The 13,892-nt window shown below is 38.6% G+C and overlaps 1 protein-coding gene across 1 annotated transcript in view; it reads left to right on the plus strand.

The window, feature by feature from the left end:
- EXOC2 (exocyst complex component 2) overlaps positions 1-13,892 on the plus strand; it is a 235,661-nt gene that overhangs the window by 72,818 nt on the left and 148,951 nt on the right. The window contains exons 7-10 of the mRNA XM_004712158.2: positions 1,725-1,805; positions 11,096-11,241; positions 11,380-11,461; positions 12,238-12,340. Coding sequence (XP_004712215.1) covers positions 1,725-1,805; positions 11,096-11,241; positions 11,380-11,461; positions 12,238-12,340 — 412 coding nt within the window. The remainder of the gene's footprint in view (positions 1-1,724; positions 1,806-11,095; positions 11,242-11,379; positions 11,462-12,237; positions 12,341-13,892) is intronic.

A 13,892-nucleotide genomic window follows, 5' to 3' on the forward strand; every position in this document is an offset into this window, starting at 1 on the left:
TTGTTAAGACAGAGTATTCTTTCTTCCTTTTTTTTCTTAATCACAAATCCATTGGCTATGAGTCATGGGTTATAGCAGAAGACTCTCTTAAAATGTTAGGGTACTCTCAAATCCATTACTGTAGAGTCAGATCCAACTCATAGCAGCCCTGTAAGACCGAACAGAAGTGCCACAGAGTGTCCTAAGCTGTAGTCCTCATGAGGACTGACTGCCTCAGCACTCTGCTGGAGAGCAGCCGGGGTGTTTGACAGCCAACCATTTGGTTAGCAGCTGAGCACTTAACTGCTGTGTCACCAAATGAGCATACAACAGGGGTTTTCATTTTAGTGTACTAACGCTAAAGCCTGTGGAGTTGCGCATCCCATAATTGGGTTTCTACTAGGGCAAGTCATGCGAAGGAATAAAATCCTATGAATTTGAGTAGCGATTATTTTTAAGGGAGCTGGACAGAATAAGTTTATTGTTCTCATTTTATGATATGAATGCAGAGGATCAGACAGTTGAAATTGTATACCCAGGCTGGAGAGGTGGTTGAGGATAAGCTTTTTGTCGTCGTTCAGGAATCAGACTGCTTGGGTTTGAATTTTGGATGGCTTTGTTATCTTGATCAATTTACTTAATTTCACTTAATCTGCAAAGGAAAAATAGTATTAGAACATACATTAATGATTGGTTTCTTACAAGATGAGCAGTGTCCATTAGAGACTATACTTATTTTGACAGATGGGCATGGCTCAATTAATGCTGGCCTGGACCTTTTTGCATAGCAATTTTGAATTTGAAATTTTCCTTGACTCTTTTGTTTGATGTCTTCTTACTTTGTTTCCCCAAATAAGTCTAATTTGCTTTGTTTAACAGCTCCTCTCTTCAGCATATAAAGCACTTTAAAAATGTAATTTGTTAAACAATTCCCTGATAATATTTATCAGAGCCGGACAGACGTAAGTCAATAATAGCAATACTCCAATGTACTTTGTACATCCTTGCAAAGTTGATGTATGTGTATTTGACGCTATTAGATACTTCTTGGTAACCTTCAGACAACCAATACATGCTTCCCATCACTCACTTGGGGTTGAGTTAATTCTTACTCTACAGGACTGGGTAGAAGCGCTGTTGTGGGTTTGCAAGATTGTAACTATGGGAATAGAACGCTTTGCTTTTCTCCCCTTCTTCCTATAGAAGGTTTTAAAAATGTCTAGGACATTATAAGTGTATGTTTTATTCATTCTACTAGCCATGTTATATCTCAAGGCTAAAATGAAATGTTTTGCGGTTGGTAAATATTGGGTAGTAGTGTTTCTGGTTTTCACATGATGAAGCTGAGGAATAAGACTGATTTTTTCCCTCTGGGCAAATGTCAAAGATCTTACAAATGAGACCCAGCATGACTTCAGTCTTAATTTTCTTTTTCCGTCCCTCCCTGCCTCCTTCCTTCCCTTTTTTTCCTGCCCTTCCCTGTTAATTCAACTGCTTTGACCACTTAACCTCGAAGATCAGATGATTGCATCTGTATATTATGAACTATTTTAATAGCGTAAAACTATGAGCAACTCAGACCAATGTCTGTCGGTTAGTTAACAAAGTATCGCATGTTTGTGGTGCTCATTTCCAGCAGTGAAAATAATCTGATGGTTTGTAAAGCTGTTTAAAAATGTCACTTTCATAAAATCTTACCCATTAAAATGACCTACATTTTAACAAGATTTTTTTTCTCCTTCTAGCTATCCATCAAAAACTGGAAGCGGATGGAACGGAAAAAGTGGAAGGGTCCATGACGCAGAAACTGGAGAATGTTCTGAACAGTAAGTTTCACCTGACTGTCAAACTACTTACAGCCTTTAAAGCAGCTTCACTGCAGTGTTTGGACTGATTCCACAAAACAAGGTGGTAAGTTGCACCTTGGTATTTATTTCTGAATATTTAATGAACATAAGGAGAAAACAGCATTGAAAGTGAATGTTCTATTTCTGTTTGCATTTTATTTATGAGAAATCATAATTTGAAAAGAAACCAATGTACTTCTTAAGAAGTTCACTTTGCTGCCATAAAACAGACCATGTATAAATAGCATAGAGGATAGACAAGCTCGGAAGCAGATGCCAGGATTGTCATTGACCAAAACCTGGAAAAAGACCACCCCAAGCAGCTACCCATGTTAATGCAAATATGTTATCTGTGCGAGTATCTACATGTCATTAGTGTGTTTACACCTTCCCTTTTTCCAACATGGATTTAAGCCAGCTGATTATTTATAGTGTGTCCAATCCTCCAGGCTTTTGTCAAAACTATGTAGCCTGGAGAAAATAATATGCAAATTTTAGGGTTCCTTTTACCCCTCTTTTATCCTTTTCCTGTCATTCCTCCTCCTAAGTAGGAGCTGCTTATCCTTTTCATTTGGAAGAATCTCGTCAGACGATGAGTTCTTATGAGACTACCAGTGGCCTACAGGTACTTCTCTTTAATACCTAGAGTGAACTTGCGAGGGGGAGCAAGAATGCCCCTGGGAGCTCCTTGTTGTTAGATAGAAATGTAACATATAATTTCCCCATGACTTACTGTCAAGAATAACTGAGAAACTTCACGTCAGATGTTCAATGATTCTTTGAATGCAGGACTGTGATATCAAGTTAGTTTAGTATTCCAATTTAATTTAGTCCCAGAGGCAGACATTTCTAAGCCCTCTGTAAAAATATCTATTCACAAATAAGCAGACCCCTAATCAGAACGTATCTCCTGGAAAGAAGCATGCCTCTGGTGGAGACTTTCCTATGCAGTCAAATTTGAGTACTTGGATTTCATTCTGAATTTACACACACACACACACACACACAGAAACACAAACACACACACATTATTAGTTGTTGCTTTTGTTTATGCTCTCAGATTTTGTCTTATTTTCATCTGTGAGAACTAAGTTACCAACTTTATTGAAATTTCCTAGATTTAAGCCAAATATATATTTATTAAAACCATTTAAAAATTTTTTTCGTCATTTTATTAGGGGCTCATACGACTCATCACAATCCATACACACATCAATTGTGTAAAGCACATTTGTACATTCATTGGCCTCGTCATTCTCAAAACATTTACTCTCCACTTAAGCCCCCAGCATCAGGTCCTAATTTTTTCCCCCTCCCTCTCCCTCTCCCTCATGAGCCCTTGATAATTTATAAATTGTTTATTTTGTCATATCCTGCCCAACAAGGATCTATATGTGACCTCCTCCCTGGGAGACGGACAACAGAAAAGTGGGTGAAGGGAGACGCCGGACAGGGCAGGATATTAAAACCATTTTATGTTAGCACAGTGAGACAACTCAAAAATCATAGAAGGGTATGCACTACTTGCACTGGAGAAGGCGTCAAACTACATATAAAAGCCAAGCAAAGTGGATTATTTCACTAACTTTAAAAAGATGACTCATTAAGAACAAGCCGGTATAAAAGGGAAGAACAGGAAGGGAAAGAACTTTGAAAGTGAATGTTTAATAGGAAAAAAATTAAAAAGAGACTCATTGGAGGCTTAGAAACAAAGTCTGCTTCATATGTTGGGGCTGTAATAGTACCTTAAGATTGCTTTTGTTTTTAAGCATCAGTTTAAGGAAATATTTGCTCTGGATTCATGGTATAAAGATTTAAGGGAAAGCGTTTTACTTATACTCTTTCATAACCAGGATTGTGTAAAAAATGTGTCATATTAACTTTCTGTAGAAGTTTGTAAAAGTGTATCACTTCATGAGCCTTTCCTTTGGGACTTTCTCATCTAAAAATGTCTCCTAAGATAGATTATAATATTTCTCATTTCCCCAGAAGCATTCTTTATCAACACAGGGTTGATATTGACTGCCTGAGGATAAGATGTTTCTCATGTAGGTCGACTTTGCAGGGATTACGCACTTGATGTTTACAAGGGCTGTGTGCTAAGTCCTTCTGGGACACGCAGCTGGAAGAGATGTGGTTTGAACTCTCCAAGAGTTTCTACCGACTGATCAGCTTTGGAAAGAAGAAAAAGAAAATTGAATTCAGGAAACATTTTCACAAAAACACTATTCACTGCAATTTCTTTTGAAAAGGGGAGAATCACTAAATGAATATGAATGTAGTTGCTCAGAGGATTACTATGCGATTTTCTTTGCTATTATTGTCTGCTAACTTATATGCACCTTTCTGTAGGTTTTAAATGAGAGGTTTTTTCTCTTCCATTAAGGTGTGCATCCTTTCTTAAAAATGCCTTTCTCTAGGGTAATGTGATCGTGTTGGCGATGAGAAACATTGTATTCAGAGGTGGCATTGTTAATTCGGTCATCGAAATTCCTGTTCTGTTCTCAGTGACATATGCATCTCATTGCCCTTTGAATGTGGTCATTCCTTCTTGTTTTGAAGCTGGTAATGAAATGATGCCAATTTATTTATATCAAATTCTCATATCCAGCTTGTTATGATCTTACCTTTCATAGGAACATAGAATAGCACAGGCCAATAGAATTTCAGCAATGATAAGATTGTAGCTAGCTGTTAAGAATTTAAAATATGTCTAGTGCTATCAAGGAATCTTATTTTTTTATTGTACTTAATTTAGCTTTAAGTTTAATAGCCACACGAGACTCGTAGCTACTATGTTAAAATATGCAGGTCTACTCAAGGTAGTATGAGTACTCAGAGTAGTAATTATGGTGGTTGCTCTTGTTGTTAAGTGCCACTGAATTGGTCCTGACTCATGTACCCCATGTACCACAGAGAGAAATACTGCCCAGCCCTGCGCCATCCTCCCAATTGTTTATATGCTTGAACCACTAGGTGGTTCCAATTGTTGCAGCCACTATGTCAGTCTGCGTGGCTTGCTCTCTTTTGCCTTTTGCTACCCCTCCACTTTACCAAGCACGATGTCCTATTCCTGGGGTTGATCTCTCCTGACAACATGTTCAAAGTACCTCATATACTTTGGAATAATTGTGGTAGCAAAAGCTAAAATTTATCAAGTACTTACTACAGTTCAGGCCGTGTTCTACGTATTTTACACAAATTTAGTCCTTACAATAACCCACCTGAGAGTTGTGGAATCATCTCCATTTTATTGATAAAAACCGGAAGCACCAGAAGAGTGAATGGCAGAGCTGGGGTTCCTATAGAGAAATCTGGCTGCAGACTGTGAGCCACAGGCTGTCCTTGCTGTGCCAGGTTCTAGTCGTCTTGAAGCTTGCACTCACAGTTCAGTTAAGTAGCACCAGCCCCCAAAAGCAGGGTTCAAATGTCAGTTACCACAGCATATTAGCCGTGATTTGTGCAGCGAACAGACATGGCTCCTCAGTCCACAGCTCATGATGTAATAGCAGATGCGCATCAGGGTCAGCCGTCAGCCCGCCACTTCCTTCAAAGTCTGCTGCGACGGGGCCCGGGTGTTTGTTATCAGTTCACACAGACATAATGAGAAACCTCATTATTCATCTCTCTGTTTCCCAGTGATAAACCACATGGCATTTTATCAAAATGGACAATTGAAACAGGGAATTGTCCTACAAAAGTGCAAACACATCAAAAAATCCAAACTGTTAACACAGTAAGTGAAGTTCAGACTGACTCTAAATGAAATAGCTGACCATGGGGGAGTGACAGTGCCACTGTGCTGGAGGAGTTCAGTGACCGAAAGGTGGGAAGTGCTTGTGATAAGAAAGGATGAAGAAAGGATTGCTGGCAAAATACTTCATGTTAAAGGAAAGTGCAAAGTACAAGAAGCTGATCCAAGCTCAGGAAGGAGTATGACAACTTGCCAAGGCATAGAAACCATGTGTACTCATGTGTCCAAAGCTCCATGATGGAGAAAAAGGCAAATGCTGTAGGTACGTTAAAAATATTAATAATAATTATACTAGAACACTTAATTTTCAGTGTTTGTCATGTTTTAAAAGATGAAAAGAGGACTCAAATTCACTGCTACCAGGTCGGTCAGTTCTGAACCATGGCGACCTTATGGGATAAGGTCGACCTGCCCTCTGGGTTTCCAAGACTGTAACCCTTACAGGAGTAGAAAATCTTGTCTTTCTTCCACAGAGTGGCTGGAGGTTTCAAACTTCTGATCTTGCAGTTAGCAGCCCAACATGGCACCACTACTAAATAAATAATAATTTCACTATTAAAATTTTTTTCTATTCATTTATGATCCCAGTGAGTTTTTAATTTTTCAACAATTCTTTCTAATTCATTTTTTTAAATCAGAGTGATTATAATTCTTTCCATTGATTAATGATGGAGCTGATTATTTCCCACGTTGCATGGCTGTTTTTGTGACCCCTCACTACCATGTGGAGTGAGACCAACCTTTGCTATAATACACCACCTCCCTAAATAGAAAGAATACTGGACATTTGATTCAGAAGAATGCGTTTATTGAGCACATGCTCATTTTATCCCAGCGATATAAAACCAAAAAGGCTCTGTGCCTTCTAAGACTTTATAGTTCAGCGGAAAATACTGCCCATGAAGCGGGTGATTAGATTATGATGTGCTGATGCTCTGCTCGTGGTTACCTTGCTGTGCATCTCAAACAAGCATATGGGCACCTCACTGACAAGTGGAATGGAGAGACTATCAGGGAAGGGTAGCAGTAGCCTTATAAGAGAGCAGAGAGTAGCCAGCTGGGCATAGCCAAATGAGCTGGGGGCGGGGGAGGGGGTTTGCTAAATGGATGCAGGTGTGTTGTAGGTTAGGCCAGCAACATGAGCAGCCAGTCACCATGTTAGAGAGGAGGCCGGCCGAGTTCCAGGAGCTGTCAATGAGTGTTGCCCGAGTGCTGAAGTGACTGGTGAGTCTGCCAGGGAGATGAGGCTGCTCACAGCTTGCGTCTATGTAATGTTGATTTTTTTTTTCTTTATCCCAAAGCCGACTGTGAGCCATGGAAGTTCTACTATGAGAGTGATGTGATGAAAATTTCAGTGAGCATTTTGCCAGCTGTGTAGAACATGGACTAAAAGGGAGATTGAGTGGAAACAAGAAGGGAGACCACATAGAAGGGCGCTAGAAATGGTTAAGGCCTTTGAACCAAAGCAGAGGTGGAGAAGAGAGCGAAAGACCGACAAAAAGGTGTTAAGGAAGGAGGGAAGGTAGAATCTACTTGCCCATTGAATTGATGTGTGAAGTAAGAAAAACATAGTAGACAGTGATTACTAGTGTCAATCAGAAGAGGAAATGCAGGCTCGTAGAACGAGGTAGAGAAGGAAAAACTTAATTCAATTTATGATATTAGGAGTTTGAGATTCCTGAGCATCCTGCCGATCTTTCTAGCTCTCACCACTTTCTAGGCAAGTTGTTGCAGTTGCCTCCACTTTAAAATGGACATAATTTTAAAGAAATTAATACATGTAAAGCTCTTAGACTAAAACCAAGTATAGAGTAAATGCCCAACATATTACCTTTAATTATTATGTGTCTTTAAAAATAAATTTAAGGATTAGTCTTAAGCTAACAGGTGTGATTTGTGAAATAGGTTTGGGAGTTACCAACATAGAAGTGGTAGTTGAAAGAATAGTAATGAATAACGTAATCTTAGTCTGTGTTAAAAGAAGAAAGCCCTTTCATGTGGATTTCAAACACCAAAAATTTAGAGTCAGATTTTTTTTTAAAGAGTTGACTTCATAAGCGAATGATGTATTGGTAAATATTTAACAACCAACATTCAAAAAATAAAAAAAATCACCCTAATTTTAGCACCTGCCAATTTTAGCATTGTTGAGCTATAAATGCCCCCCCCCCACCTGTGCTGATTTCAAACTCCCAACCCTCCCCTCCCTCACTCCTGATTCAGAGTTGGAAAGGGACACGAGCCTGTGTGAGTCACAAGTACAACAGGTCCCTTTCCTCCCACAGAATTTCCCATTTTGTCGACTGCATGTGCAGTTCTCACATTCCAGAGTCCGAAACGATGTTGTCAGCAAGTATTAAATACTGCTAATGAAACTATTAACCTAATACCATTACGTTTGTTATTGGTAGCAGTCTGAGCATTTTCTAGTCTGTTAGGACGAACTGAGACAGTCACAGCAGATTATTAGATCTCTCTGTGCTCTTGGTTTGGCTCTGCATTTAAGTAAACATTTCAAGGTTTCCTTAATTTTCCAGGTGCCTTACTGTTTTATTTCATAATCTGTTCAACTGCCCTGACCTGGGGTAAATTGTATTATGTGGCCTGTGTGTGTATCTGTCAAGTTCTCTTTCCCTCCCCCATGCTCATCAAACAGAACGCACAGATTAAAAACCACTCTTGTGACCCACAGTCTCAAGTTTAGTACCGACCAGGGGGTCCTCAAACTTTTTAAACAGGGGCCAGTTCACTGTCCCTCACACCCGTTGGAGGGCCGGACTATAGCTTAAAAGAAAACTATGAACAAATTCCTATACACACTGCACCTATCTTATTTTGAAGTGAAAAAACAAACCGGGCAAAAACACCCAGTGGGCCGGATAAACATCCTCAGGGGGCCGCATGTGGCCCGCGGGCCATAGTTTGAGGATGCCTGAGCTAGACCAATAAGCTGACTTGGAAATAAGGGAAAGCATAATGTTTACTTTAAATAAACTTGCATGAAATGATAAGACACTGTTAGAATTGCACAACGAAGGTTTTCCTTAACAGGACTTCCTGGCACAATTAAAATATTTTTTCCCCGTTTGCTACTCTTTACAGTTAGGATATGAGATCAATTGGCAGATCTGAGTTCTGGTTTTTAGAGTGTGCTGCTAGCTTTTAGAGTGTGCTCCTAGCTTTTAGAGTGTGCTCCTCTTTCCGTCTTACAGTGCAGGGAAATGTCACTACCACAGTGGGTTCTGCCCAACGGTGGCAGCGGAAGACTGTGAGCACAGCAATGCTCGTAGTTCTCAGTTGGGTTTGTGAGTGAAGCTGTGGTGCTCACTGGCAGAGTGTGTTGAAATCAGCCCAGGGTAAGGATGAAAGGGGAAAACTCAGGTCCTGGTTCGCATAAAGCTGGTAAAAGGGAAGATCACAGTTTGCTCTGCAACCTGGAAAGCTGAAGTCGTGGCTACCGTGTCTTGTAGTCTGATGCATCCATTGTGTGGTTGTGCTGTTCTCAAATCCCTGCCAGCTACCACAGACCTGCATGCTCTTGAGTCAGGCGGGCTGGAGGGGGCACACGGTCGAGCACTGCTGGGGAGGACACCCGTGCTTGCTGAAGGAGGAGCGCACCGCTCCTGCTTAGTCGTTTTCTTTCCTCATTCGGAGCCCGAGTGAATACAGACTTAAAGTACATTTTGTGAGCTGCTGCTGGATTTATCTGCCTGCATAAATCTTGGTTTCATTGCACTCATTTATTTTATTACTGGATGTAATCATACAGTTATCAAAGAGTTATGAACTCCCAACATGTTATTATGAATTCAGTAAAATTCACAGCAGAATAATTTGGATGTTGAAATTATTAATTAATTAAAATCACAATTTAATAATTTCTCTGTGTGCATAATTTAAAATCCTCCATCTGGAAATACAAACATCTCCATATAAATAAATTAGCATTATAATTTTATAATTTGCTATATAAATTATTCTTTGTAAAATGTTATTTTTTTATTTAATTATTAATTGTAGCTTAAATTTCTTTTGTGTTTATGCCTTTTAGAAGAGATACATGTTTACTTATTTTTATTAACTAAAAGTGATAAAATTCTAGTTTTGAACTCTTATACTTTTTACCCAAAAGTATTTCCTTGTACAAATAAAGGGGAAAAAATGCTTGTCATCGAAAGCCCACATATAGGCACTTAACCTTTTAAAAATTTCAGCCCTTTCACATATCTCTTCACATAAGAGGCTTCAATTCATGAAGATTATACTTTCAAAATAATAAACAAATACTTAAAAAATGTTCTCTGAACAAAAAGTTTCATCTTACTCAGATATCACATATTCATTTACCTATCATTATGTGGTCTCATGACAAGAAAGGAATAGATTTTTTTCTGATCTTTTACGAGAAATTCAGTATTCTTCATTAAATAGAATGTGGTAAAAAATAGCTATCTTGACAAAGCAAAGTTTTTATATGAAGCCTTTAAAATTTCAGCAGAATTTAAACATTATTTAGATAAAGCAATTATTTTACAAAGACGACTTTTAACATGGTCAGGCCACCCACAGTGCTGACTAGAGAATATGGCATGCAGCCACCCAGTGAGACCGACGTAATTTTTTCATCTTTGCTTAAAGTATAGTCACTAGACCAGATAATGTAGAAACTTTTTACAAGCAGCCATCAAACATCCAAACACAGCTTATCCTTTTTCTACCCTTTTTTTGTGACTAATTAAAAATAATTCACGAGGAGAAAAATGTGAACTATTTTTGTACACAGTAAATTTTACTTTAGATAAAGCAGTTCTTTCATTATACTGATTCATATAGTTTGACGTCTCTAAAATATGTATGAAATGCTTGCTTCATATGTAACTATAAATAGAGCTGGTTTTAAAAATATTTGATAGTCTGTTAAAGTTTGAATTTAACTTCAATTTAAAGTTTACATTTTAATGTTTGAATAAATCTTAAATTGCTTTATGTAATTTTCTGTGCCTGCTATATTAAAGTCTATTTTAAAAATGGATTTACTTAAAAATATTCTGGAAAATATTTTTCCATTTTTTTCTCTTCTCCCTTTCTTTTTCTTAAGCACATATGAAAATATTGAAAACCTGGGAATAAATTAGTGCAGTGTGTTGTGTGTGTGCGTTAAGCTGTTGTCTGGTTTAATGAAATGACCTCGGGGCCAGAGCTGGTATAAAATTGAGGAGAGTAGCTAATGTTATGTATGTTCACGTTAGAGAAGTTATTTGAGCATGGTAAATATGGTTGTTTTTAATTGGATACCATTCTTAGCATATGAAAAAACTTAGCAGGCAAAAATGGAAATTGCATTTTAGCAAACTATAAAAGATCTCCAATATACTCTGCATAAAAATGTCTATTAAGTTTTAACATAAAACTACAGTAGTCCAACACTTTTCTTTCCAGTGCCTAGTTGCACATTTTCTGATTAAAGTCAGCCTTCATCCAAGTTGGGTTGTTTTTTTTTAACCTTTTACAACAGGAGCAAGTAATACTGCAGACACGTTATTCCAAGAAGTCTTAGGTCGGAAGGACAAGGCAGATTCCACCAGAAATGCGCTCACTGTGCTCCAGCGATTTAAGTTTCTTTTCAGCCTTCCTCTGAATATTGAAAGGAATATTCAAAAGGTAGAGTACATATTTATGTTCCGACAGTGTAGATGTCTCATACATTTAAGGATTTGTTAAGATATTTGTTATCTTAACCAATGTCTTGATGCCATTATGCTTTCTCGACAATCTCTAAAATGTTTCTTTACTTTAAAGGGTGATTACGATGTGGTTATTAATGATTATGAAAAGGCCAAGTCACTCTTTGGAAAAACAGAGGTGCAAGTTTTCAAGAAATGTAAGACTTATTTATTACTTCTAAATTTTCTACTTGCTCCTTCCAGAAAGAATGTATAATTTATTTTGCAAAGAATGTTGCATGTGCTTCAATTTTTGTTTATATGGTGTTTTTTCCAAAGTGTAAAACAATTACCTCAAAAAGTAAAACTTTTCTACTGAGATGTAATGGGAAGGAGCTACCACAATGATAGCTAAGCCTCGGCATATTTATACTGTTTATCCACCACCCTATTTAAAATTGTTTTCCCTTTTCTGGAAAGAATAAATTACTGATATTTCTAGAGATGGAAATTTACATTTCAAGTTTCCCATTTCAGAAAGACATGTTCAAGAATCCCAACCTTAGGTTAAAACAAAAAGGAAACAACTTTTGAATTTACTTCTAATGCCAGAGTTGTAGAAAAGGGGAAATTTTGAAATGATATAGAGTAAACCCCTATCACCCAGGAAAAATATCACAAGATTTTTTTAAGTCCATAAGTGAAATCCATAAGGAGTCTGACAACTAAATTTTGTTTTTTTATTGTGGTAAAATTTACATGCAGTGAAAAGTGTAGACCTTACACGTCACAGGTCAGTGGGTTTTGACAAGTGCATACACCCGTGTAACCCACACCCTAGCAAGCTGCAGAGTGTTTTCATCACCTCAGAAAGTTCTCTGGTGTCCCTTCTCAGTCAAGCCCTGCTCTCTTCTAAGGTAACTACTGTTCCATAATTTGATTTTTGGTTCGGATTCTATAAACCTTGTATAATTTTTTTCCCCTTTTAAACTAGATTATGCCGAAGTAGAAACACGAATTGAAGCTTTAAGAGAATTACTTCTGGATAAATTACTTGAGACACCATCAACCTTACATGACCAAAAACGTTATATAAGGTAAACCATCTACAAATATTTTGATGAGTCACATATCCTGTTTGGTCCTACACACATTACCTAAGCCAGGCAGCTAATTTGGGGGAAACCAGAAGACTGGTTGATGAAATGCAAATATAAACGTGAAAACTAATAGCAAAAATTTAGGGATGTGTGGTATAGGACACCAGAATTATTTTGCATAATAAATAATTTGGGGGTAGGTGTAGAATATCGGGAGAAAGGCGGGACTTTCCACTCCCCTCAAGAGCTACAATTTTGGAAACTAAAGAGGCAGTTCTTCCCTGCCCCGTAGCGCTGCTATCCGTCAGCAGTGACTGCGTCAGTGAGTGAGTGCAGAATGTTCCTTTTTTAAGGTAAGACATTCCTGACAGTCTGGTGAAAGTAAAAGCACCCTCGTTGCTTGGTCACTGATTTCTGCAATGGCTACCCCCTCCTTGATGGTATGGTGATGTGTGCCTGGTAGCATCCTGGAAGGGCCTGGTGGAGTTGTATAACCCAGCTGATGCAGGACAAGTACTGATGCACACGGGGGAGGGGTCCTCAGGTCCTCAGGGGTGTGCAGGGCTCACCATAGAGGAGACTCTAGAAGGCTTGAAAAGGAGTTCTGCTCTTCACATCTTTAGTTATCAGTGAAAGAGACCTAAATATTTTAAAACTAAAAAGCAGTACTGTTGCTGGAAGCAGTATAGCATAATAAACACGCTGGGCAACTTAATTGACTTCTATAGTTTCTTCATCCACAAAGTGATATCAAGTCTTCTGGATACTTAAAATATATAATTGTATCTCAGAATAAAAAAATATTAACTTTATGTTATGTTGGAATATTATAGTCTGACCTTTGTTCTAAGTAAAATAGATGATTATATCTGACTCAGTATCCCCATGTTGTACAACATGACTTCCCAGTTAGTGAACCGTATTGAATATTTAGTAGTTATAAAAGTCGAATGAACTATGTATTTATCCTTATAGCTGTGGTCACCAGACGACTTTTGCATGTATTTTCAGGAATGGAGGGAGTTCAGCCTTGCGCACCAGCTGCCTTTGCAGTTGGGGAAGGGCAGGGCTTGCCTCAGCCCTGTAGTCTTGGTGGAAGGAGCGCTCTGGTGTTGCTGAGGCGCGCAGGAAGTGCTCTAGTGCGCTGGCATGGAGAACAATGACAAGGATCACTGTTGTCATGACTGAGCATCTGTATTCAAACTCACGACCATCGAATCCATTATGACTCATAGAGATCCAGTAGGATCCCATAGGACAGAGTAGAATCGCCCCTGTGGGTTTTGAGACTGGTTAACTATGTACCAAAGTAGAAAGTCTCATCTTTCTCCTGAGGAGCAGCTGGTGGTATTGAACTGCTGACCTTGAGGTTAGCAGCCCAATGTATGGGCTCTGAGCGTCTGTACATCATCTCTGATCCCCACAACAGCCAGAAGAAGGTAGTTGTAATATGCAGAAACAGCCTCCAGCTTTATCTCTTGCTCGGCACACTTAGGTAGGCTTTGTCTGGGTTCAAAGCCTATCCCAGCTTTTCGCTAAGCTGCCTCCA

This window comes from Echinops telfairi, unplaced genomic scaffold, assembly GCF_000313985.2.
Source record: "Echinops telfairi isolate 266 unplaced genomic scaffold, ASM31398v2 ScPeMD7_7424;HRSCAF=8462, whole genome shotgun sequence".
Lineage (NCBI taxonomy): Eukaryota > Metazoa > Chordata > Mammalia > Afrosoricida > Tenrecidae > Echinops > Echinops telfairi.